This window comes from Bos indicus x Bos taurus, chromosome 6 (genome assembly GCF_003369695.1).
Source record: "Bos indicus x Bos taurus breed Angus x Brahman F1 hybrid chromosome 6, Bos_hybrid_MaternalHap_v2.0, whole genome shotgun sequence".
Taxonomy (NCBI): domain Eukaryota; kingdom Metazoa; phylum Chordata; class Mammalia; order Artiodactyla; family Bovidae; genus Bos; species Bos indicus x Bos taurus.
Window position 1 is genome coordinate 15,037,109 of NC_040081.1, and position 25,727 is coordinate 15,062,835.

The following is a 25,727-nucleotide window of genomic DNA, read 5'->3' on the forward strand; positions in this document are numbered from 1 at the left end:
ATGACAACAGCAAATCAATAAGTGCTTGAAATGAAAGGGGATGTTGGCGAGCCCCCAGGCTACAGATTTCCCGCCGCCAGCCTGTTCTGAACTCCTAGCGTGCCTTTGCACCGTCTCTCTTAAGAAGAGCTACCTTTTATTCCAATTCTCAGGACGAAGGTAAGTGCTCAGTTAGCATATCTATTAAAAGTCGGCTCTTTTTCCAGCTCTCGCTTCGGGCCGAGAGAGCGCTGCCTCCGTTCGCCAGCCGGCGGGCGAGGGGAGAGGAGAGGAGCTGGCTGGCCAGGCCGCCAGCGGGGCCACACACCTCCCGCGCTGGCCCAGCTGGCCCCAGGATTGAGCGCTTCTAGGTCCGAGCTGGAAAGTCCTGCCACAGCAAACGGCCTGAGCGACAGCGGCCTCCGGAGCGCTTCTTCCACTTCATTTATTTACAAATAAGCACAAAATCACTAACAACAGAGAAGGGCCCGTGCTCCAAAATTACAACTTGGAATCACCGGAAACTCCGTTCTGAGTTCCAGACCTTGGTCTTTTCCCCTACCAATAACCATCTCTCCCCTAATATGCCTTGATTTGACAATCTTTCCAGAGCCCAATATCAGGAGACGTTTTAATTAGGTAATTCATTAGTGAGTCAATACAGACATTGATATATTCTTTTAGCTCAAGTGGTTAAGTACTAATTTCGAAATGATTATAAAACACCGGAATAGGCAACACATCGTAATTTTAATTTATATGCAAATCAATTGGTTCATCTTTAACACCCTTATAAAAAAAAAACAATTATTGTATTGTAGCATCGGAGGTAGGATCAGACCTCCTGAATAAATTTGGAAATAAGGCCTGGACTGGGAAGAAAATTTAGAACAGCCAACAAATCAATAATGTTTGAGGCAGTTAAACATCTTTAGCCATTGGTATTTACATACTCGCTTGTTTTCAGATAAGGAGCTGGGGAAATTGCTTGCCAGAGCTGAAATCATAATCCAGAGTGAAAAAAGTAAATGGTAGCATGCAGCCAGTCACCGCGGGCTTGAAAATAATACTGTACCTTTCCTAAATCCTAACTCTTGGGTGAGAGGAAGTTGGCAGAGGTCACCCCACATTTGTCCTTGGTTTTGCCCTGCTTTGATCACAAAATGCTATGTCCTCCCTGAGTTTCACAATATGCTCCTTATTCTAACAGTTCTGTCACTTGTTTCAAAGTGTTAGAGGGAGGGGCATAATTCAGAATCTCACTAGAACTTTGCTGAACCCATGTAACCAGCACCACTTTTCCTATGCTGATTTATTGGGGTGAGGGGTTGCCTTATGTCTAATTCTCTGTCCCCCCCCCCAACACACACATTAAACCTGATCATCAAAAAAGACAAAAGGAATGGGCAGTGAAAAATGGTGCAGCGCACAGGTTTAATGGAAAGTTATTATCTTTAGACATAGTTCAAAATTTTGGAAAAGTGAAAAGCACATTTACTTCTGGGGGAAAAAATTTGTAAGATGATCTAGAACAGTGAATCTCACCAGGCGATCGGCGCTAGGGTTGTTTATGTAAAAGTGTAACATCCTTGAAATTCACTGATATAAGGTCAGTGTCTCCCCACCACGGCTCCCAGCCAGGAGATCTGGCCCTTAAGGAGCTGGTACCTTTGATGCTACAATCTTGTTTACATCTGCAGGGCAGGGAATTGCTTGCTTTGCTTGAACGCTCCCTCCACCCCCTTCTAATTTGAAGTAATCGGAATCTAAATACAATTGCCAGGGCCCACTCTTCCATTTCTGCTCCGACGAGAGAAAAACCTGAAATCCACGTCTTAAATCAGCTCGGTCGGTGGTTTGTAGCACACACACACACGCACACACACACGCACACACACACACCCAGCACCCTGCCTTTCCTCTGCATGCCTAATGTATTCCCTGGTGGTTCTGGGCATTAATTAGTTGTTTAATAGGAGTATGACTAAAAATGTAAAAGAAGGATTAGGAGCATGAAACGTATGTCCAGCTCCTTCCACACACTCGAGGAGGGAATGAGAATCATTCTGTATCTTCTATTTCTCCAGGAGCCATTTGCATTTCCCACCAGCTGCTCACTTCAGCTGCACTGGCGCTGGGCGAGGCGAGGACCCAAAAGCACGGCGCGGTGTCTGCGGCGGCCGGGACTGGGGTTAACTAGCCCCTGGCAGGCGAGACTCCAGACAGAAGGGGGGCGAGGGGAGTGTGAGCTTCCCGGAGCCCCTCCATCCCAGCCCCGGTTTGCAAACCTCGGAATACTGAAAGGGGGAGGGGGTGGCACGCGCTTATCTGCGCGTCTCTCCAGCGCAGTCCCTTTCTCTTTCCCTTGTCTCCCCGGGCGTCTCCGACTGTCTCTGGTTTTCTCACTCTTTCCCCACTTTTCCGTGAGATTCTCCATCCTTGCCTCCAGATGAAGGCAAGGTTGTTCTGCTCTGAGCGTCTCTTAATCTCTATAAAAATAAAAGAAAAGAAGGAGGCAGACATTAAACCATAACTCAGGGGTCTGGGGAGGCGGCAAAAAATCTTTGATGGGTAGAGAGGAAAATGTCTTTCTTGGACTAAATTATGTGATATGTTGTGACCTTAGATTTCAGTCGTGGGACTTGGGAGAAATTTGATTTTCTTGCCTCAGCACGATTTCAGAAATCAGAAATAGAAATCCTCCGAGACAGAGGGGAAATAAAAGTAAAAACAGCACGCGGGCATTTCCCCCTCATTTCTCTCCCCTTAAATAAAACTGTCTTGAATTTCCACCAGTAAAGAGAGAAAGTTTGAGTTTTCACGGATGTTATGTGGAGGTTAGAAATGGCTTAAAAATCTAGACTTCTCGTCAGTTTTCTTCCTGGCTGAAGAGGCTAACCCTTTCCATAAAATGAGTCCATCTGTCGACTGTTAGCTATTTCAAAGTGAAGGGATTTAGCACTCAAAACAAATTGAGCAAGTTTGTTTGCCTGTTTTTACTGCTAACTCAAATGAATTCAAAACACGGAGTAATTCAAGAAAACACATAACATATTCCAGACAGCTCCCAAATGTAGGGAAAGCCCAGCACCTATATGGTGACCTGGGTTATTTTAAACACCAGGCTTTCAAAGATGTATATATTTCACACACATTCTCCTGGCGTCATTATATTTTCTTAAAATTGCGAGATTTGGTATACTGATGTAGGAAGAGCAATACAACTTTTAGAGGGGATTTTATCCTCTCCTGAGACCCAAAGATGGGGGGCCTCTCTCATGGTGGGCCTGGTTGAGTTTTGCTCCTATGCAGGAAATAATATTAATGAGAATATAGGACCAGGAGCTGTGGTTGTTTTCCCACACTTTCCAAAAACCTACACTAACAGGATGCCCTAGAGACTGAAAGAACTTTGTCCAATTTGCCTGGCAGAGCCTTCCCACCTGGTCTTCCAGCGACTGGTGTTTATAGTCCTACCACTCAAAGGCGGGGTACAGCGAAAATATCTTCTGGCCACCAAAACACAAGCCCTTGCTGGAGTCAAGAAATCAGAAAATCAGGGTTTAGAAGTAGGGCACGCTTCGGAGAGCGAGGGGCAAATGCCCCTTCTGTTTTTACCCTTCTGTTTTCACACGTTCTTCGATTTTTAGGAGCAAATGTGGATTTGAGGGGAGCTTCCTTTCCCACCCCCACTGCCATCCCTTGCAATTTAATACCATGCCCGCCAGGAACCTTAACCTCGTCATTTTAAAAAATGAGATAGCCGTGACCCGGAGTGAACTTGTTGAGTGTAAGTACAGCAGAGGAAATTCTAGACTCCATGAGCACCGGAGCCTTGTCCAGCGCAATCCCTCGGTGCACACCGGTCAGTACGCGGCCGTGCCCACCTGCGCGCAGACACCGGGTGCTGTGCGCCGGGTCCACTCGCCTTGACCTCGACATGGTGTCGCCGCCGGCTGTGCTGGGCCTTCCGCGGAGGACAAGCCGGTAGCTCCCTTCTAGCTGTCTCCCTCCTACCCTCTTCCCAAACCCAGCCATCCCACCGACCCCCTGCTCATCCCACTTTTCCAGATTTCTGCTGTCATCCTCTTTCACCCCATCCCGCAACCTTCTCTCCAGCTTCCGGCCTTCCTCCGCAATCCCTGGTATCTATGAACTCTTTCCTCACCCTTGCAAGGCCTGAAAGAAGGTCACACACAGGCATATCAAACTCACACCCTACAAGCCTCGCCCCCAAACAAACCCAGGCATACTGTCCTTTGTTCCATTTCTTAGGCCACTTTCTCTGTCCCTGCCTCCCTCCCCGTCCGGGTTTCCACACACACACACACACACACACACACACACACACACACTCTCTCTCTCTCTCTGTCTCTCTGTCTCTCTGTCTCTCTCTCTCTCTCCAGGAGAACGTTTCTCCCCGACGTCTCCCCGACGCTCTTGCCCTTCCCCTCTGATTTATGAGAGCTCCTGGTTTGGCGCAGAATCCTTTTTCTTCTCCTCCTTCCCATCCTCCCTTCTTGCCCTCATTTCCACAGTGGGAGTGCTCGCGCCTGCTGCTCTGTCCGCTCCTGTCTGAGCGCCCTGCCCGGCTCCCTCGCCTGGTTTCTTTCCCCGGGCTCCTCCTCGGGCTCCCGGCTCCTGGGCCCGCGGGCCTTCACCTCCTGCTCCTGCCGGGTTTCCCGTCGCCCCTGCTGGCTCCCCCCTCGCCCTCCTGAGCGCCGCGCTCGCTCCTTGATCGCCCGCCGCGCTGCCGGCTCGGCCGCCCGCCCGCCCGCGCGCCCGCCACTGTGCAGTGGAGTTTGGTGGAATCTCTGCTGACGTCACGTCACTCCCCACACTGAGTCGGAGCCGAGGGAAGAGAGAGGGATGAGAGCGAGGGAGGGGAGAGAGAGTGCGAGAGCGAGCGAGAAAGCTGGAGTAGAGCGCAAAGAAACTGCCAGTGACGGCTAGATTCCGGAGGCCGCTGCGCGCCCCTGGACCCCTATCGGAACTTGGCACCCTCGGGAGCCCCGCAGTCCTCTCGGCCCGGGCTTCTCGGGCGCCGGCGGTGCAGTCCGCGTCTCGGTTCGCTGGAAATCTCTCCGGGACGCGGCGGGACGCGCAGACTGCAGCTCTCTCCCGGTAGCGGGTAAGTGGAGGCCGTCTCTCCCGCAGGGATGTGAGATAATGCGAGTTTGGAAATTTGTTCCACTTTGGAGAATCTTCTCCGAAGGTGATTTGTGGCTCTTGGGGGCTGTCTTCCCCCCGAGGTAACGCAGTTGGCAAACAGACCTTGCAAAGCCCTGTTCCTCTGGTCCCCAGCCACAGACACTAACAATCTATGGGGTGCTGAAGTCGAGTGGGAAGCGAGACCATGGCTGGCATTTAAAAGGAGGTATCTTCCCTTAAATCTTGGTGCCAACACTGCAGGGACAAATCCTCAGACAGAGGATTAGCATTCTCAAGATGAAGGGCCGGGTACAAAGTTTCAGCTACTGAAAGATTAGCCCCCTTCCCATTGTTACCAATTGGAAAAAAGATTCCATCTTAACTGGCAGTTAGTGACCTCTCAGGCCCAAGCGAATTACCTGGGAGCCAGGCCTGAATGCCAAGCTCACACAATTACTTCGGATTATAAATCCTTTAAATTGATTACCAGTCAACTCCAATCTTGCACTTTGGGAGATACATTTTAAATGGATACAGGGGAGACGACTATTTTCCAACCATCCAGTAAGGGAAAAATTATGATTCTAAATCTTAGAAATATGTTCCTCTTTTTATTACAATTTAATGATTTCTTTTCCGTAGCAATTTAGATGTCAAACCATCATAGGGTCCTGTGATTTTTATTTTATTTGTGCAAGCAATATGTCTTATTAAACTAAAAATTTTTTAAACTTTTACTACCATGAATTAAAATAATATTGGAGTTCATACATCCTAAAATACTTTATGAAAAATTAATTTGATTAGAGATATTTCCTCACATTCTTTTTAGGCCATTAATAAGAATTAATGTTGCTTTTAACATCATTTTGGAGGAAATCCATCTAAAAATACAAACACCAGTTATGTAAAGGAAACAAAGCACATAAGCAATATAGGCTGAGGATTTCTGTTGATATTACATAAAATAAGCATCCAAAGTTTCAATAGTCAAACTTTGCCTAAAAATGAAATAGCTACTTCATGTATGGAATGTTTTGCTCTACCTCAGCAAAACAACACTTAAATTATTCAGGTGCTTTGTTCCTCAAGTTGAGCATGTTTGTCCCCAAGTGTTCCTAAATCACCAATATTAATTGGTTTAAAAGAAGGCTTAAACTGCTAAAATACAGAACTGCATTAAGCAGTATTTTAATTTCCTTAAATGATTACCTACTGCAAATTAATTTACTGACTAATCTCACTAATTTAGTTCATTTAAAACATATGTTCTTATCATGTTTATTTTTAAACTTTCATCAAAGATTTTGTTATAGGATAACAATGTGAATGGAAAGGAGGGAAATGTGAAAGGATGTGGAATTATTAGGACTATGTTTCATTCCTACAATTTCATCTTATGGCAATCATCAGAAATTATTTTTAAGCAAATTGTTCTATTTCTTAGGGCTTGCCTGCTTGCATTAGCCAGTGTGGTTCAGGGTGTTCCCATTAGCTGTGTTGTGCTTTTTAGTGCGCTCACAATAGAAAACTCAAGTTGACCAAAACAAGATTGCCTGGCATATACATTCCAACCAGGACATGAACTTTTGGGGTGAGAACACCTTTCCAACAGGAAAAGTTGCTCATCTTAATTTGTGAGATTAGCCACTGAAGCCCCTCTCTAAATCTGGCAGCCAAATTTGTCTTGTAAGACTTGTCTTGACAGGGCAAGTTTAAGGATCAGCAGACGGGAGGGAATTGGAGGTCTCTTTTAAAAAATTACCTTCCCCAGTTATTTAGATTCAATTCATCTAGCAGGTTTGGTCATTATATGAGGGGGGAAAAAGTGCAAATCTCAGGACTCATTTTGACTGCAAAATAAATCCCCAAGTCACAAGGACATGTAGGAGTGAGCTAAGGAACATGCCTTGACCTTCTTTTCAGTCTTTAGAGAGGAGTTCTTGAAGATTTGTTTTGTATTGCTTTGTTTGGTCTTCAGCACTGAAGCGTGGGAGTGGGGGGGGGGTGGGGGAGAATGTGTAATAATCGACTGACTTTACACTGAGCAATCCGATCTTTTTCTTTTATAGATTTTACTATTTTTAAAAATAAAAACTATCTGCGGTTACCATCTGCAAAGCTCTGGCTACCGGCTAATAATGCAGCCAATTCAGAAGTTAAAAAAAAAAAAAAAAAGATTATCGAAATGATGATGACATGCAAATTTTCCCCGAAATTATCATAAGTAAACATTTGAAGTCTGGACTAATAAAATCCCATCTGTGTTACTTCATATCGAGTTAGTAGAAAGCTGTGATAATGAATTTTGTAATATCTCACGAACAGACATCTCAATCAGGGACTAATCCTGTGATTTTACTGCAGAATCACTAAATCTGGAACCGCCAAACTGCTACTTCTGGGCCCCCGAGCCCGCCAGGATCGGCAGAGCCCCCGCCCGTGTCCACCCGCGTCTCCAGGCTGGTGGGGGAACCGCCTGGAGAGCCCCACCCCCTGGATCCCCAGGCCGCTGCGCTAGGCAGCGACCTTGGCCCGAGGCCCCTGTGTCCCGGCTCCTTCCAGGAGAGGCCGAGGAACCTAGAAATGCGACTTAGGCCAAAGCCAGACCCTCCCCCCCCAGCTCCCTGCCCAACCTCTGCCCCTCGAACAACCGGGCAAACGCCCGCCCGAAGCCCCAGCCCTGGATCCGTGCGAGAGGTGCCCTCCCGCCGCCGGCGTACCCTGGTTAGCGTGGAGCGAGGCAGGCGCCGAGATCCGAGGGGCCTGGGGAGCTGGGACCTTCATTCTTTTCTTCTGTCTTTAAAGCAGCCGCCGCTCTTCTACCCACCCCGACAGAGCCCCCTTGCCACCCACCTCTCCCGGTTTGCCTGTGGCGGAGAAGGGGGCGCGCATTAAACGCCTGGCTCGCTGCGTTGTGGTTGGAAATTTAAAAAAAGATTTGGTTTGCCGGGCAAGAGAAGGGGGAGAACTGGGGGGAGCCGTTCTCTCAGAGCTATTTCTCTACCCTTGGCGGGCAATAAACGCTCCGGGGACGTTTGCCCGCTCTCCTCAATCTAACTCACTCCACCTCGGTTCCCCTACTCTGCGATCTTAAATCATACTTTTGGGTAAATAAATGACCGGGTGAGTATCTCCAGGGGAAAGTGTGGCTAAATATGGAAAAGTGGCTTCTGATAGAAGAGAGGCCCGAAGCCAGTCCGCTCTGAGCATCCTAGGCCTTGGAATCCTGTTTGTTTCAGAATTACAGAAAATCGAGGCGGGGGTGGGGGGTGGGGGTGGGGGGGGTTCTATCTAGGACAGGAACAACTTGACTCTAACACTCTATAAATGTTTACTGAGCTTCAGCTAAAGGACAAGCGCTGTGCTGGCCTTCGCACACAGCTCCCCACGGAGAAAGTCCTCTTCACCAAAATTTTGTATCCCCCCCCCTAAGCTTGTCCTCGTGTTCAGACGGGCTTTTAACCCCTGACACAGGCACCCCTGTGAGTAGTTCCACAGCTTGGGTTCCCAGAACGCGGCTTTATCGGCCAAGAGCCCCTGGACCCATTGGCGGCAGCTCTGTAGAGAGATTCCCCCCACACACACACTCCCACCCCCTCACACACACACTTTGGTAAACATTCAGACGTCCAGGACCTGGGGCAAGGGTGGGGATGAAGCCAGGCTCGTGCTGCCAGAGACTGCCAGGTCCGAGAAACACTCCTGAAACCTAGTATGGAGAGGCGCCTGATGGCTTGTGTTGAAGTCGTCTGCCCCACAGGTAGCCTCCTGCGAGCCCTGTGCGCCCGCCCGCCGCCGCTTCTCACGGGCCTCCTTCTCTTGTTTTGCAGGTAACGGGGAATGGAGACCAACTGCCGCAAACTAGTGTCGGCGTGTGTGCAATTAGGTAAGAGTCGTTTCTTCTGCCAGGGTCACCCGACCTGAGACCGCGCCACGCGAGGGCGGCGAGAGGGCACTGGTCTTATAGCGAGGCCGCGCGAGGGGCACTTCCCGGAGGGGCCGGCCAGGGCAGGAAGGAAATCAGAACCTGGACGCCGGGGGACTCTCCTAGTGGGGGGCTGTGGGTGGGGAGGGAACCACGCGCCGCGTCTCCAAGCCTCGGGCCTGCTTTTCGCGAGAGCCGCTGGTAGCCCGGGAGGCGCGGAGACAGAACATCGCCCTGCGCCGGGTTGCCAGACGGTCCCGGAGACTGGTCCGTCCTCCGCTCTTTCCTCTAACTGGGTCTCTGCTCTTTGTCCCTCTCTTTCCTCGTTCCTGCCTCCCTCCCCACTCTCTTCCACACCCCGATACTTTCCCCCGCCGTCCGGGGCGTCTCTCTCCCTGCACGTGGGGCGGGTGCGCGTGGCCCAGGCGTGCAGCCGGCGGCCGTTGAATGCCTCTTCTCCAAAGACTCCGAAATCAAAAAGGTCGAGTTCACGGACTCTCCGGAGAGCCGGAAAGAGGCGGCCAGCAGCAAGCTCTTCCCGCGGCAGCATCCCGGCGCCAACGGTAAGACTTGGAGCGAGGCGCAGGCCGAGCGCTGGGCGCCCGCCTCCCGGCCTCCGGGGCTCGAGTGAGGCGCACGCGGGCGAGGCCGCCAGACGGGGCGCGCCTGCTCGGAACTTAAGACACTTGGCCTCGGGTTGGGACGGGAAGCAGCCGTCCAAGGAACGTTAATTCCTTTCCCGAAATTATACTGCACTCCTGAGACCCATCACCTCTCCCTCTCCCTCTTTCCTGATGATCTCCTGATGTGTGGCCTGATGTACGCACACCCCGAGCTACCTCCGTGCCTCTAGCTGGAGTGGAAAAGTGGTCCAACAGCGACCTCTGTCGCTCACTACGTCCCACTGCATGCAGCACCAGCAGGGCCCACCCCGTCCCGGCGGCCCTCGGCCGCGCCCCGCCCAGGCTTGTGGGTGCGGGGTTTACCGCTGAAGGCCAGCGCGCGAGGCTTGGGTTAGCATAGGTTCGCCCCGGTGGCTAGGTGGAGGAGCTGACAACAGCCCTACGGAGCCGGAGGGCAGCGACTGCGCGCAGCAGCTGAGGGGGGAATGGAGTGTGTGACCCGGTGGCACCACCTACCTGTGGTGCTGGTTGCAGGGTCTGGGTTTTGGCGGTGCGATCGATGGTCTGGTTTTATTCTGGAAGAGTCAAGGGCTATTGCTGCTCGAAGTCTGCAAGCGTAAAACTTAAAACGTCCTCTATGCACAGACCCAGTTGAATTGAATCGTGGTCTTTAGGGGTGTGTGTGTGAGGGGGAGGGAGGTTGAAGGGACAACCTTTCCTTAGGAATACAAGAAAAACTCAAATTTGCCGTTCGTCTATTCTCCATGTTTTCCAGGCTCCTTAATAAGTAAGTGCCTATTCTTAGGAGGTTGTTGACCTTTGATAATGTGAGGACATAACCACCCACCCACCCACATACACACACACACACACAGACCTCCGCCCCTAACCACCACTTTCTGGATTAAAATGTAAAGATACATATGTAATATGTGCTAGAGGGGGGCGAATTGGGACCCCCGCCAAGTAAACTTGCCAAGAAGAAAACAAAGACTCCGCATTGGGCTTCCCAGTGAATCGGAGAGAAAAGCACCATTTGTTGGAATAAAACGCCCAAAGTGGTATGGAGCTAACCGGCCTCGACACCGCGAAATATCGCTAGTTCTCCTGCTGGGCCAGTTAAACGCTCACTTGTCCAGGATTAACCCCATGGGGTTAAATGGGGCCTTGCAGAGATAACGTCGGGTGATTTCTGTCATTAAGATTGTGTTAAATTCTTCTTCTGTTTGATAATCGGTCGTAAAAATAAATTATTACACCGGAGTATGTTTGGGATATGGTTAAAAATCAAGAGCAGCGATGACTCCCGGAGAAAATGCTTTGTGCTGGTTGAGCCCTGGCTCCGGCCGGACTAGGGGAGCTCCCCAATGTCGCTTCGCACAGCGCGGGCTGGCCGCCGCCCAGCCGAGGCTGACATTTCTCCTGCTTTCGGGGCCGAGAGATGCCAAATGTCTTTTCCTATTCTCACACGCATCTACCTGTTTATTGCCCCCAGGAATGGTTTTGAGGACAGGTGGTTACCATGGGAGTTTAGGACCTCTTAACCGAGAAGTCTGAGGTGGGATGTGGGCTTCCTATGTGGGCAAGAAGTGGGGGAGAGCCGGGGAGTCCTGTTCGCTGCAGTCAGTCACAAGTCACATCCTGGGCAGGTGGGCCTGGGTGTTTGCTTTTAATAATTAGCAAGTAAATAAAGAGCTAGAAATAATAAATGATTTTTCTTAACCATTACGTTTAGGCCCGGATTACTTTAGTGCTGGAAAAGGCTCTTCTCCACACAGCCAATAGTGTGTTTTCTGCCTTTTGAACTGAAGAAGAAAATTGCTGCCCAAACATGTTTAATGCCATTAATTAAGAAGAGACACGTGATAGGAAAAAATGCTGAAAATCTTGATGTTATTGGCTTCTAGGGAATTGGGTAGACCAAAAATGTCACACGAGTGGGGCAAAGCTACATAGTACCACTGAAAGAAGGTTGCCAGAGTCCCCTTAATGAATATAAGTAAATTTAACTTATGGAGTATGCAAACTCCTAGCCACAGCTTCCTTTAAATAAAAAAAAAAGAAAGAAAGAAAGAAAAGATTTTTTCTCCTTAACTCTTTAATAGGTTTTATTTGCTTTTTTTTTTTTTAAGCGAAATAACTGACTAGGGTCACTATGATTATTTGATTCTTAAAAACTAGCTTACTTGCTTTTAAAAAGAAAAAAAAGTTTATAATGACATGCGATTTTCAAAAAGGGCCATGATATCCTATTATTATATTGGCACTACCCTCTCCTCATTTCCCCCAAACACCCTGTCCTCACTGAAGACTGAAAACGTTCTCTGAGTTGACAGGGTCGACCTCCTGGAGGCCCCTACTCTGTGTACCATCCCAGTTGAGTCCCCATTCTCTTGATACCCTTTGGAATGACCCAACGTCTGGCTCGAACCCTTAAACGGGAGTGGGCAGGAAGTAGGCTGAAGACCTCCTAAAGCCAGAGGTTTGAGAGAGGGTGGAGAGAGGAGCGGCTAGGTATGGTAAGTGAAGAGAGGAAGAGTTGACACGTTAAACAGTACTCTCCCCCCTTCCCGGCCCCCTTACAGAAGGGGCAGAGGCCCGCTTGGAACATCTCCCTAGAACAGACGTCCTTGGCTTTCCTTCTCTTTGGGTGTCCCAAAACGAGTTTCCGTTTGGCAGAACTCAAAAAGTTGTCTTGACCTTCAGGAAGAGGATGGAATGATCCTCCCCTGCCAATAACCTTTAAATTTCGGGGTAGTGACCCTGGATTGGGGGCTGTAATCCACCGACCTGCCGAGATCGGTCCCGGCGCCTGGCTTCGCGACCAGACCTGGGGCGGGTATCTTCCCCGGGCCTCCCCCAGCGACTCGATTAATTTTTAAATCGTTCTGGCAAAGCAGTTGAGCTGAAAGCGTTCGCCCCGGGCCTCTGGTGCGCGCACTTTCTTCCCTAGGGACGAGGACGCCAAGGCCCCAACCGCGACACACACCGCCTCCCGAGGCAGCAGCCGGCTCTCCGTCTTCCTCAGAGCACCCGGGGTAACCCCGACGCCTTAACGGCCGCAGAGTCCTATTCATTCAATCACCAAGTGCTCGCGAAGCACATTCACCACTGATTCCTAATGTCCCCCAAAGCAAGTCACCCGATTTCTCTACGCCATTACCAAACGACTTTAATGCTAACAAGCAGACCCACAAAAGCAGCCCAGACCACCTCTAGCAAAAAGCAAAACCGTGCTGCGTAGGGCGGCGGTTGGACCTGAGCTTGGTCAGAGAGAAAGGGGAGTATTTAAAAGGGTGGTGTTAATCTTAGTGCTAACAGGGGGAAGGGGACCGGGATGTGCTGGAGGAGAGTGAGGAAGAGCGGACGTGGGGAAGGACAGCATTCCTTTTTTTTTTTTTCTACTCACAGCCCACCCAGCGCCAAATCTGCAGTTTATCCGCAGAGCTGCCTCTCCTTTGTGTGTGTGGATATGTTTTCCCCAAGAGGGGAAATTGTCCGAAAGTAGTCAGTCCCCAGCGGTAGGCAGTCTTGACCGGTCGCGTTCTTCGGTGCCGCCGACGCGGTGCGCGCTCCAAGGTGCGCAGGGCTGGCTCTGCAGTTAACCCGCACCGCCCGCCGGTAATATATGCAGCAGTTGTTAGAGCGACTCCGGGGGAAAGGAAATGTATAACGAAAGCTTATTCGTGAGCAGGAATATACTAATGGAACAATCTGATGTCTTCTTAATCCTATGTAAAAAGCTTTGTCGTCTTCCTAATATTGACTGAATGGGTAATTAATGGCTCTTCATCTAGGCGAATACCCTATAATCCAAAGATAGGCAAAAGACAACAAGCCCAAGGTGGAAGACAAAAGGCCCAACTGCGGTCGTCACCCTCCTCCCTCCCACCCTGCACTGAGGGTCTTCAAATGGGAAAGTTTCCTCTCAGGAGAAAAAAGGCAAGAGTAGGAGAATATGCATACTTTTCCCGGGCTAGATTTAACCACAGAACCTGGCTGCCCAGCTCCATACTCCACTACTCTGTCTCTCCCCCACCAGCCCTTCCCTCTGCGTTTCTTTCTTCTCAATTCCTCTAGAAAGCCCCCCACCCCCCGACCCTTCACTGTGGCCCAGTTCAGCACGTTTCCCCCCAAGGCACCCATTTTTCATTTAGAAAAGCGATTGATCACAGAGGACCAATATATGAGGTCCTCTGAGTCAGGCAAAGAATTAAGTGCCTTTCTGAAAAAAGATAGAGATTCCATTCTTTTACAACCCAAGGCAGACAATCGGTGAGGACTAAGGTAGTTGGGAGGGGATGGAAGAAATTAATAGAAGGAGAGGTAGTAGGCAAAATTATGTATACATGTTAAAGAGTGATCAGGAGTGATGGAGTCAACTCCACTGTGAGGATCTGACATGAAGAGTGCCCAAGATTCTCCCAGCGTGTTTTTAACAGGCTGACATTTTAATTTAAACCTTTAGAAGTAATATATTACTTGGGTTACTACAATGAGGTGGGTTCCTTTTTTTTGGGGGGGGGGGTCAGCTGACAGCTTTTAAAATATTATTTCACTAGGGAAATAAAAGCTTCATCTCAGATTATAGGTGGGTATTTTTGGATTTATGTGATTTATGGTCACCATGACAACTAATGCTGAATGTTAGCTACCAGCATGTCTGGGAGAGGGGAAGACAGAAAGAAGGGGAACAAGAGAAACAGAAAGGGAGACAGACATGAGCAGGAGAGGGGAAAAATAGAGAAAAAGAGAGAAGCATTTCAATCCAGTTTTTTAAAAAGTGACTTTAGTTAGTCCCATGTCACTTCTGTCTCTCTGGACCTAGAGATTGATGTTTATTCATTCCTTGTCTTTCTTGTATCCCATACACAAGTATACCGTTCTCTTTATTTTTCCACGTGTAGTTGTGTTCTGCGATTAAATGAGCACCTAATAAACCTGTAGCATTAACAGGCTGCTGTGAAAAGGCACTACCGCGTGCCTGCTTAGTGATTGTAGCACCCCCACTAACACGACCCAGAGCTTCCTCCAATCTCTGGCTCTTCTCTTCCCCTGCCAGTGTGGGGTGAAGAGAACCCCCCAGCCAGTTACCACAGACTTGACGTGGTTGTGTGAGGGACAGAGAGATGGGTACCATTTTCAGGGACCCAGAGAGGGTGGGTGTTGCTCAGTACCTCTACAGACTTCTGATTCTGAAAGAATCTGCCACTTTTTGCAAACCTGCACTTTTTAAAATTGCATTTACGGAACTGGGGTGGGGGGGTGGATCAGTCACAATAAACCTTTAATTTCTGGGTGTTCCAGCTGCATGGCTCAGGTCTGGGAACAGCAAAGAGGCCCTTTCCAGCATGATTTGTGTGCAGAGAAAAGCCAGGCAGAGGAAGGAGGGGAGGCAGAGCCACTTCTCGGGCAAGGTGCAAGGTCTCCCTCTGAGCTCTGCACCCTACACTGCATGCTCATGCACACACACACACACACACACACACACACACACACACTCATGCCTGTCACAAGCCTTCGAGCTGAGTCCGGCAGGATCTCATCCTTGAGCTAATCTGGACCGTAGCAAGACTCCCACCCCTCTATGGCTTGACAGCTCAAGGAGACATCTAATTTCACTATCTTTCATATGGGCTTTGAGGACAGACTTTTTTCCCCCAGAGTCTCGAGTCGCTCGCTTGGGTCCCAGTTCACATCTCTGCTGCCCGCTGCAGAGAGGTTAGCGGTGCTGCCTCACCCCTCTCATCGAGATGGCCAGAGGGCCTTTGTGCAACTAACACTAAAGAGTGTGAAATTAAATAAGACCTTAAGACTGGTAATCGGTGGCAAATACCAGCTAGAAACATGCCTAACCCTGTGTCACACATTTCCCTCCTCAAGGGTCTTTCTTTGAAAGAATAAGCAAGAAAACCTGATCAAAACGATATCTTCTGAGTGGAAAAACCAAACCCATACTGCGCTTCCTGTCCTCTGCCCACCCCAGCCATGCAGCTTCCCTGGACCAACTATGCTGATTTTTTTTTTTTTTTTTTTTCTGGAATGACAATTTCTGTGATGGCTGCTGAAGACATAGTCATTTCTTTTTTAAAAAAAAAAAAATTTATTTGTTTGGCTGCACTGAGCCTTGGTTGTTGCTTGTGGGATCTAGTTCCCTGACCAATGATCAAATCTCAACCCCCCTGCACTGGGAGCACAGCCTTAGCCACTGGACAACAAGGGAAGTCCCACAGTAATTTCTAGAACCAGCTAAAGAGTGGGGTGGGGGATAGGTCATGTAATAGTAGTGTTGAACTTGCAACATACCTAAGATTCCCTTACTTTCAACTCCTTTGTCATCTATATTGCCCAGACCTGTGCACCCACAAGTTTTTTGTAGACTAAATCTAAAAATTGCCCACCACCACTACAGTTTTAACTGAAAAGTGTTTCTTGTACTATACACTTGCTTTTCCTCTTCTAGACTTGTCATGTTGGAGCACCCCTACCAACCATGGAGTGAACATGTTGGGTGGGCCTGGCAGGGTGTCACCCAGTATCAATGTGTAAAGTGATCTGAAGATTAGGAGGGAGTTGAACCTCTGGCTAGAAAAATGCAAAGAAATACCTCCCCTGCTCCTTTGGGGGGGAGGGGAGGATATATTATGTACATTCATTTCTATCTATAGAGGGGTATATGCATGATTTTGTTTTCACTTAACCAGAGTTCTTCAAATAATTTCTTTCTTTATTCGCCACTTGACTTTGCAGTGAATCAATACAGTTTAAGATTCTTATCTTTTTGGGCTTTCAAGCTGATCACCAGCACTTGCAACATCTCCTACACTTTGGCACTGTGAGGAGCTCCCACTTGCCCTTGGGTTTTTCACCCACTTTGGAGTCTAGGTTAGGTCCTTCATACGTGTGTATTTGCCTTGAGGAAAGTTCCGTTCATTGAAAAAGCCAATGAGCTTAAATCAAAATTCCATGCATTTAATGAGAGATGGGCTTAGAAATCTACATGGCTCTGTGGAGCTTCTCAGCTCTTCTGAGTTTTGAAAACCACTCAGAGCCTTCACCAAAAATTGTAACTCCAGGATTTGAAACTTGAAGAAACAAGGAAGAGAGTATGTTCACTGTGGAGGAGAATCTTTCATTCTCTGATGTGATGGAGTTTCTTTGTGATATGAAGGCATGAGCATGTGCTGTTGTGGGGACTGTAGCTATGCCGAGGTTTAAGAAAAGGTATTGGAATATGATTAGTAAACATATTGGGCAGAAAAGAACTGGATTCATATTGACTTAGTTATAGGTCATCGGCTGTCAGTGCAGTGGGAGGAGATATTTACTTTACGCATATACTTTATGATCTTGAGGGAATTAGAGGAAATTCAATAAGAAAATGGCTAGAAACATTTAAAACCCTTATTTAAAAGACTTAAGCAAATTAGAGTCTTATCAGATTAAAAACCACTACAAATGTAAGAGCATTGTCTTCGGTGAAACACTGGGGGGTCTGAGAAGGAGAGTCTACCAAATCTCAGGGATAAAACGCGTCATTTAAGCACCCGATAATGAGCAGAATGTAAATTAATTTAACCTTCTTTACCAACAGGCTGCTTATGTAATATGTATAATTTAGTGATAAGATTTCAGAACCTAATATAGCTGGATGGATGAGTCTCAGCTAATGCAGACCTGTCACATGGGGATGTGTTCTGCTCTGAGCAGGTGTGTGTGTGCATGGAATGGGGTTAACTGGAATAAAAGGTTAAAAAAAATAGAAACGCTGATTTAAAGCTTCCTATGAAGAAAGCTCCTCCTGTTAGCTAAAATCTTCTTACACTAGGATGATACTTTGGGCAGAGACTAAAAAATTCTCATTTGGTCCTTTGGACTGCTCTCAAGCTTGTTTAAGATGGGGGAGGGGTTGCAGATACCATGAGGTGGGGGAGCAGGGCAAAGGAGAGACACAAAAGTTACAAACATATTTGTTGTCCGCTTTATCCACTCCGCCTCAAACTGAATGAATTTCTCAATCTTGGGAACAAGAACAAGGAGGGAGTTTTTTGAAGATACCTCATACTGGTGTTGCAAATCATTGACTGTAATGTCAAACAAATACACATTCAGGGATGATAACACTAACTCCACAATAAAGCAATCGTCAATGCAGAAACCCAGGGGAGATTAGTTTGTGCTCTTCAGCTGACCTAAGCCAGAGGACAAAAGGACTTTCACAAATTATTTTGAATAATATCTTTGGATTTATTTCTTTAATTTCTGTGGAAATAGTGCTATAAAGATTTACGTGTCCCCAAAGGTGTTTTTTCCTTTTGTCTCAAATAAATGAACGAGGCTTTATTTTTCCTTGTTGAGTGTCCTCCTAGGCTTTTGCCCTTCACCCACAGCCTACTTCTCTGCCTGCTTGGACTCCAACAATTCAAGACAGCCTTGAGCTCCCTAGGAATAGAAAATGACTTCAAAATTATCCTTGAAATTGGTTATTTGGCAACATTCTTAATTGTACGGAAATTCATTAAAAGCATATTTTATATATAATTAGCTCAAAGTTGTTGATTCTACAGGCTTTATGGATTTGAATCTGATTGATAATAAAGTAAACAAGAGAGTCAAATTTAAAGCAAGATTCTCTGTTGGGTTAGGAGGTGCTTAATACAGTGTATAAGGAATTTGAAAGCCCTAGGATATGTGTCTTAATCAACGTTAAGTAGAATGGATAAGCTTTCAGCATTTTGAAAATGCTGGGTTAGGGTTTCTGTTCTATTGTGTGTTTTCTGTCTGGGGACTAATAAGCATTACAGAGAACGTGATCTGAGGCGACTTTTTATTCTTGTATAAATCCAGAGTGAACCACCAAACAGTTGTTCGTTTAAAGTCAAGGTAATTTTCTTTTGACGGGTCCATTTGCTTCTGATTTCTAATTTATTAGCCTCTCTTCTCAGGGCTCTGTCTTCTTTGCAATTAAAGTAAAGCTTCTTCAGATTAGCGCTGGAGCATTCACTTGACAGGTTGTTTGGAAAATTTAAGATCGGAGAGATGATTTGTTGGTGTTTTAAATTTTTTCTGGTTTTAAGTAGTATGTCTCCTTTCCTTGCAGGGGGAGAAAAACACCTCTAGGTAGGGAATGAGTGTAGTGAGACGCAAAAGGGGAGGGGGGTGCTGGGTGCCTGCCTTGTTGATCCTTGTACCCCTCAGCCTTCGACCTTTCCGCTTTTTTCCAAAGAGCTTTTTACTCCCAGCCTCGTCTTTCCACCTCCCCATCAAAACTAAAAGCCGGATCGTCTTGGGCCGGGCCGGAGCAGAATTCCCGGGAGCCGGCGGGTGTAGACTCTGCGGGCGCACCGAGGTATTAGCCCGGCCCCGCACATCTGATAGGTGCAGACAGGATGGGCCCGCCGTCACGGCTCGGGGGCTCCTGATTGGTATGGAGCCACGTCACTCCAGCCGGCGAAGGGTCTGGGAGGAGGCGGAGGCGGGGAGGGTCGGGGAGGGTTGGGGAGGGCAACGGCCGAGTGACGTCTCGGCACCAGGAAGCCCGCCTCTGGTTTTAAGATGTTAGGCCAACAGGGAAGCTTAGAGCCGCAGAACGGGTCCGTCGCTCGTCTGGGTGCTGGGAGCTGAGCTGCGGCGAGGCCAGGCTCGAGCTCTACTGCCCGAGGGGGTGTGCGTGTGCGCACCGCGGAGGGTGCGCCCAGAGGCCCGCGCCGCTGCAGCCGCCGCCGCCGCCGCCGCCGCCGCCGCCGCCGCCGCCACGGGAGATCTAATATCAGCTACCTGTCCCTGTCACTCTTGACACTTCGCTGTCAGGGCTGCCGCGCGGGGGGCGGGCAGAGCGCGAACGGCGTTAGCTTTCCTTATTGGAGGGGTACGAGGGGGAGGGAGGGAGGGAAGAAAGGGGTCTTTGCCCACTCTTGTTTCGCTTTGGAGCTTGGAAGCCTGCTCCCCAAAGACGCTCCGAACCATTCTCTCCTACCCACATCCCCATGTCTCTCCATTGACCCGCTGACTTTCGGCCGCTGGATCCTTTCGCTTGAGCCTTCGCAAGGAGCCGGGGGGCGGCTCGGCTCCAGGACTCCGCGCGGGTTGTGTTCCCGGCTCCGCCCGCGGCGGCCACCGCGAGGAAACTCCGTGCCTGGAACGGGAAGCGGAGCAGGCGGCTGCGGCGGCCACGGGGCTTCGGCGGGGCAGCAACCCAGGACTCGTAGGGCGGCGCGCTCCTTCGTCCATGAACTGCATGAAAGGCCCGCTGCACTTGGAGCACCGAGCAGCAGGGACCAAGCTGTTGGCCGCCTCCTCGTCCTCCTCTTGTCACCATCCTCAGCCGCTGGCCATGGCTTCGGTCCTGGCTCCCGGTCAGGCCCGCTCCCTGGACTCTTCCAAGCACAGGCTGGAGGTGCACACCATCTCTGACACCCCCAGCCCCGAGGCCGCAGGTAAGGCGCCGCGCGGCCCCGAGGAAGTCGGCCCCTCCTGGGGGAGGCGTGGTGGGAGTGGTCGTTCGGCTCGCTCCCCGCAGAACTTCCGGAGCCAGGGTTGTACGTATCCCGCGTCCCTTCGCTCTGCATTGACTGCCCGGCTGGGGTGGCGCGAACCACGCGAGTCGTTCTGCACCGCCCTCTCCCCCCATTACGACCCTGACCTCCCTTCCTTTTTCTGGGTCACAAAAATCCCAGCATCTCCGTTCTAGACCTTCAGAGGCCGCCCACCCCCCCCGCCCCCCGCCCTCCCCAACCCTTATGCGGTCCCTGTTCTTCTCTCGGCTTTCAGCTCCGAATAAGCTCCGCTTGTTAGAAAAATAGTTGTGAAACTACGCCTCAGAAGAACGGGCGTTTTTTGTTTTTGTTTTTTTCTTCTTCTTCTAAAGGGCAGAGGAACTTTGGTGCCTCGCCGAATCCCAAAGCGTACTTTTCCTAGCCTTTGGAAACCGCATCGATATCTGAGCTTTCTACCGGGGGAGTTCTGTAAAACACGCGCGTGAGGGTGCCCCGAGAGATTTGATGTGTCCGCTCAGAAGCGCATACATACACTTGAAAGCACAGGCTATAAAAATGAATGTGCCGTAGCAGTGAGATAAACATGTAAATAAAACGTGCGGCGCTGGGGGAGGGGAGGAAATGGGGCGCGCACACCCACACTCACGTCTGTACACCCCGCAGACGCAGCGCTTTCCGTGGCCCGGAGCGGCGGCTCGCACACTCCTCCCCCGCCAGACAGCCCGGCTCTGGCCTCTGCCGCCTGGTCCAGTTGGCGTTGGCAGGCAGCAGGTGGGCATGCTGACGGGGACCTCTGTGTTTCGTTTTCAGAGAAAGATAAGAGCCAGCAGGGAAAGAATGAGGACGTGGGAGCCGAAGACCCGTCCAAGAAGAAAAGGCAAAGGCGGCAGCGGACTCACTTCACCAGCCAGCAGCTGCAGGAACTGGAGGCCACTTTCCAGAGGAACCGCTACCCGGACATGTCCACGCGCGAAGAAATCGCAGTGTGGACCAACTTGACGGAAGCACGAGTCCGGGTAGGAGCCCGCACGGAGCCGGGGAGGGCGCTGCTGGGATGCCGGCCCTGTAGACCAGGAGGGAGGGCGAAAGGCAGAGCCGTCACCAACCTAACGGAAGCACGAGTCCGGGCAGGACCCCGTACGGAGCCGGGGAGCGCGCTGCTGGGGTGCCGGCCCTGTAGATCAGGAGGGAGGGTGAAAGGCAGACCCGTCCGGGAGAGCTCGGGTGGGTGCCTTTGCAAAGGCAGAAGGCCTCGCGGAGGCCCCAGTTGTGAGGTCACAGCTCCCCCTTCCGAGACCAGCCGCGAGCCTGAAGCAGGCGCCGGGAGCGGCCCCGGCTCACCGCCCCCTAACACAGCGCGCTCCCAAACGGGGCCGCGTGCATTCCGCTGCACAGGGCATTGTGTTCCCGGTGTGCTTTCGCCAGACGAGCGCTAATAAAATCCCTCCCAGGCCGGGAGCTGAGGACAGGCTCCGACCTGCGCGCATTTAACAAGGAAAACCCGCCTGAGACACGCAAGGGTTGGCCCTCCCTGGAGAACTTTCGTGCCCGGCCTAGCCGGGTCTTTTCTTTACTCGGCTCACCCTCATCACAAGGTCTTTGCGGTTTTTCTGCCACTCAGTTGTCTCCCACACCCTATACTCGGTTTTGTGATCTGCGGAAGCAGTTTTAACACAGAACTGCTATCCTGCTGTCCTCTTAGAAAGAAAAAAAGAAGAAAGACTTTTCTACTTGGTTTATTTATCTTCTCTCAGGAGACTGTTACACCCTTCCTCCCAATTATAATAGTTTTATTAAAGAAAAGGCTTACCTTTGTAGCAAATCTGTGCTTAATGAATTGGCAAAAATGAACTTAAATAAATTACACGGTAGCAATATCCTGGTTTGTGCTGGTCGGTGGAAAACTCCAAATTTGTTAGGATTCTGGAAGTAGAAAACACATAGCAAGATCCAGAGGTTTTGCTGTTTTAAAAAAAAAAAAAAGCTCTGGATGGAAAAAGAGCCCCCAATTAGAACTGAGAAAACACTGTATAACACTATTGATGAAAAGAATAGACCAAAATGCGCTCCCAAAGCAGAGAGAGGAAGGCAGTCTCTGAGTGGCATCTGTGTAGGGAATGAGGCTAAGCTAGTGGATATAGGAACCAGGATGAAGTTGGAAATGGTTTTAGTTTAACAGCGCAGACCTATGTTCAGGCCCGGGCCGCGTGGTTTTTGCGCAAGGTCAGTTTCTCGTTAGCTTTCCTGCGCTTCTGGGGAACGGGCCTCGCACGTACTCTTCTCGCCTGGGCAAAGTTTAGGCGGCCAGGGTAGAAAAGGCAAGTAATTTAAATGAAAACAATCTATGGGGTCTCCGGAACCCTTTGGAAAAACCCAACCCTACCCCACCCTCTTCCGCTTTTCAGCAGTCCCTCGCGAGTCCCCTGCCGCCGCTGCGCTGGGCTCTCGCTCCCTCCGCCTGCCTCCTTCTAGGCCGCTGCTTGTCCAGCCAAGTGGGGAATGAAGCTTGCTTTTTATAGCTGTCGGGTGCAAAGAGGAAGGGGGATAAAAAGGAAATAGAGAATGAAAGGGAAAAAGAAAAAAAAAAAAGCGGATTAGGCGTCTGGGCCTGGCTGAGATGTGTAATGTGAAACATCACCGGTGTCAGCTCGGAAATCTCGAGCCAGGCCTCACTCCAATACACAAAAGCCGCCGTCTGGGGCGACGGGCGGGCCCGATGTGGATTGAGAACGGGGTTGCGTCTGGGCCATCGGACGCGGGTGGGGGCTGGCCGGGCTGGGCGACCGCCGGCAAAGCCCTGCAACTAGGCCGGGCCGGAGCAGCGCCGGGCGCGCGGGCCTGCCCTGGGTGGGCGTAGAGTGTGAAGGAGCGGAGCGAGGGGTGGGGAAGGCTGTAGGAGAGACTCGCTCAGGGTTCCCGGAGATGTACATGCCAAACTTATGGGGTTTAATGAGCTGTCGGGGAGGTGGGCTTTTGCTTTTTATTTGGTTCTTTTGGCTAGGCGAGGAAGGGGGTCGCGGCCGGGTGCCTGATGAGGGCGCTCGTTCTGTGGAGTAGCGGGGCGGGAGTGAAGATCCCAGAGGGGAGGAGGGGTTGTGGGAGAGAGCACGGGCCTCCCAGCCCCTTGTCCTCATCCCTGGGTCTGTGGCTTTGGAATGCAAGCAAGTTTGCAAGGTGGCCGGCGAAGGGTTGGGCAGAGAGCCCGCTGCTCCGCATTTATTTTTCAGTAAGTGTTTTTGGCCCCTGAGGAGGACCGGGGTTAGTGAACACGCCACCCGCAGGCCGCCTGGCGTTGAGCTGGGGTTTGTGGCGCGACTCAGAGGCCGGACTCGCAAGCCTGAACCGGTCGGGGCCTCTGTGTTGGGACGGGGCTCTGGCAGCTTGGGGCGCAGGGGAGGGGAGGTGGGTGGGGGCGGCTGAGGAAACTTGTGGCGGCGAGGGTGTACACTTATGTATCGGAGGAGGGATTGCTAGTGCTTTCCGGGAGCAAGGTTTTGCTAATCCGATCTGTGGCGTCTGTTCGATCCTTGCCCTCCATCCCCAGGTTTGGTTCAAAAATCGCCGGGCCAAATGGAGAAAGCGGGAGCGCAACCAGCAGGCCGAGCTGTGCAAGAATGGCTTTGGGCCGCAGTTCAACGGGCTTATGCAGCCCTACGACGACATGTACCCGGGATATTCGTACAATAACTGGGCCGCCAAGGGCCTCACTTCGGCCTCCCTGTCCACCAAGAGCTTCCCTTTCTTCAACTCTATGAACGTCAACCCCCTGTCGTCGCAGAGCATGTTCTCCCCGCCCAATTCCATCTCGTCCATGAGCATGTCGTCCAGTATGGTACCCTCAGCAGTGACCGGCGTCCCGGGCTCCAGCCTCAACAGCCTGAATAACTTGAACAACTTGAGCAGCCCTTCACTGAATTCCGCGGTGCCGACGCCCGCCTGCCCTTACGCGCCGCCGACTCCTCCGTACGTTTATAGGGACACGTGTAACTCGAGCCTGGCCAGCCTGAGACTGAAAGCAAAGCAGCACTCCAGCTTCGGCTACGCCAGCGTGCAGAACCCGGCATCCAACCTGAGTGCTTGCCAGTACGCTGTGGACCGGCCCGTGTGAGCCGCGCCCCACCGCACGGGGAACCTAGGACCGTGGATGGGGCAGCTCTGCCCTTAAAAGACTGGGAATTATGCTAGAAGGTCGTGGGCACTAAAGAAAGAAAGGGAGAGAGAGAGAAGATATAGGGAGAAAAGGAAACCACTGAATTAAAGAGAGCTCCTTTGATTTCAAAGGAATTTTCTCAACGTCTGACATCTTTCACTAAAAGTATTTCCAACAGTTTCGAGGACACACAAATGTTTGACTGGATATGACATTTTAACATTACTATAAGCTTGTTATTTTTTAAGTTTAGCATTGTTAACATTAAAATGACTGAAAGGATGTATATATATCGAAATGTCAAATTAATTTTATAAAAAGCAGTTGTTAGTAATATCACAACAGTGTTTTTAAAGGTTAGGCTTTAAAATAAAGCATGTTATACAGAAGCGATTAGGATTTTTCGCTTGCGAGCAAAGGAATGTATATACTAAATGCCACACTGTATGTTTCTAACATATTATTATTATAAAAAAATGTGTGAATATCAGTTTTAGAATAGTTTCTCTGGTGGATGCAATGATGTTTCTGAAACTGCTATGTACAACCTACCCTGTGTATAACATTTCGTACAATATTATTGTTTTACTTTTCAGCAAATATGAAAAAAAAATGTGTTTTATTTCATGGGAGTAAAATATACTGCATACAAATTGGTCTGGATTCTTTCTGCCCTCCTCTGTCACCTGGCCAGGGTTTCTCAGTCACTACTTCCTAAACAAACCAGTTCCCTCTGCCTGCCTAGTTAAATACACAAGGCAGCAGGACTTATTTAAATTTGGTAGAAATAAATTATAGTCATTCATCAGAAACTCAAAAGAAAAAAGAGGCACTCAGGAAAAAAAAAAAAGCTGCAGTCTGTTCTTGTCGCCCAGATTTTTCTTTGGCTGAAACCCAAGGGATTCCATTATTGCTAGCTAGCAAATAATATAAGAGAGAAAGAAGAAAGGAGAAAGAAATATAGAAAGTACCTTAGCTTGGAATGACTCTCAGGTTTACTCCTTTGGGGAGGGAACCAGCACACCCAGTAAATTGTTCTGGAGAAGTATGTATGTGTGTATACATGTACAGTTTATATACATTCCTCTCAAGAGGAATAGGTCTATAAGTTTACAAGGAAACACCTCCAGTTCAAAATATTTAGGCCTCCACGTTTATCTTTCAGGCTTAAGTAGAGAGATTCTTCATGTTATATTACATTACTATTTCCAAATCCTTTTGAGACTTTAAAAGAAACAAAGCCCATTTCTAATAACCACAGCCCTTTAGTTTCTCAAAGAGCCCAGGGGTTGAGAGGTTAGAGTGGAGTTTCCTGAGTCTTGTCGAGCAATATGTAGTTGAGGCAAAGGTCATGCTCCCCGTGTTTTGTTTTAAATAATATTGACCCATTAATTCTAAAC

General features: G+C 49.6%; 1 protein-coding gene across 4 annotated transcripts; it reads left to right on the top strand.

Annotated features, from left to right (window-relative positions):
- The first annotated feature begins 4,842 nt into the window (after positions 1–4,842).
- Positions 4,843–24,983, top strand: PITX2 (paired like homeodomain 2). 4 transcript variants are annotated; one of them, XM_027543829.1, is made up of 5 exons: positions 4,949–5,110; positions 8,964–9,019; positions 9,484–9,621; positions 20,988–21,193; positions 23,722–24,982. In XM_027543829.1, the coding sequence occupies exons 2-5, from the start codon at positions 8,974–8,976 to the stop codon at positions 24,283–24,285; spliced, it is 954 nt and encodes a 317-aa protein (XP_027399630.1). In that variant the 5' UTR covers positions 4,949–5,110; positions 8,964–8,973; the 3' UTR covers positions 24,286–24,982. The 4 variants fall into 4 exon arrangements, with proteins under 4 accessions (XP_027399631.1, XP_027399630.1, XP_027399632.1 ...); XM_027543830.1 differs by lacking the exon at positions 9,484–9,621 and having other exon boundaries at positions 4,843–5,110; XM_027543831.1 differs by lacking the exons at positions 4,949–5,110; positions 9,484–9,621 and adding an exon at positions 8,601–8,615 and having other exon boundaries at positions 23,722–24,983.
- Positions 24,984–25,727: the final 744 nt, after the last annotated feature.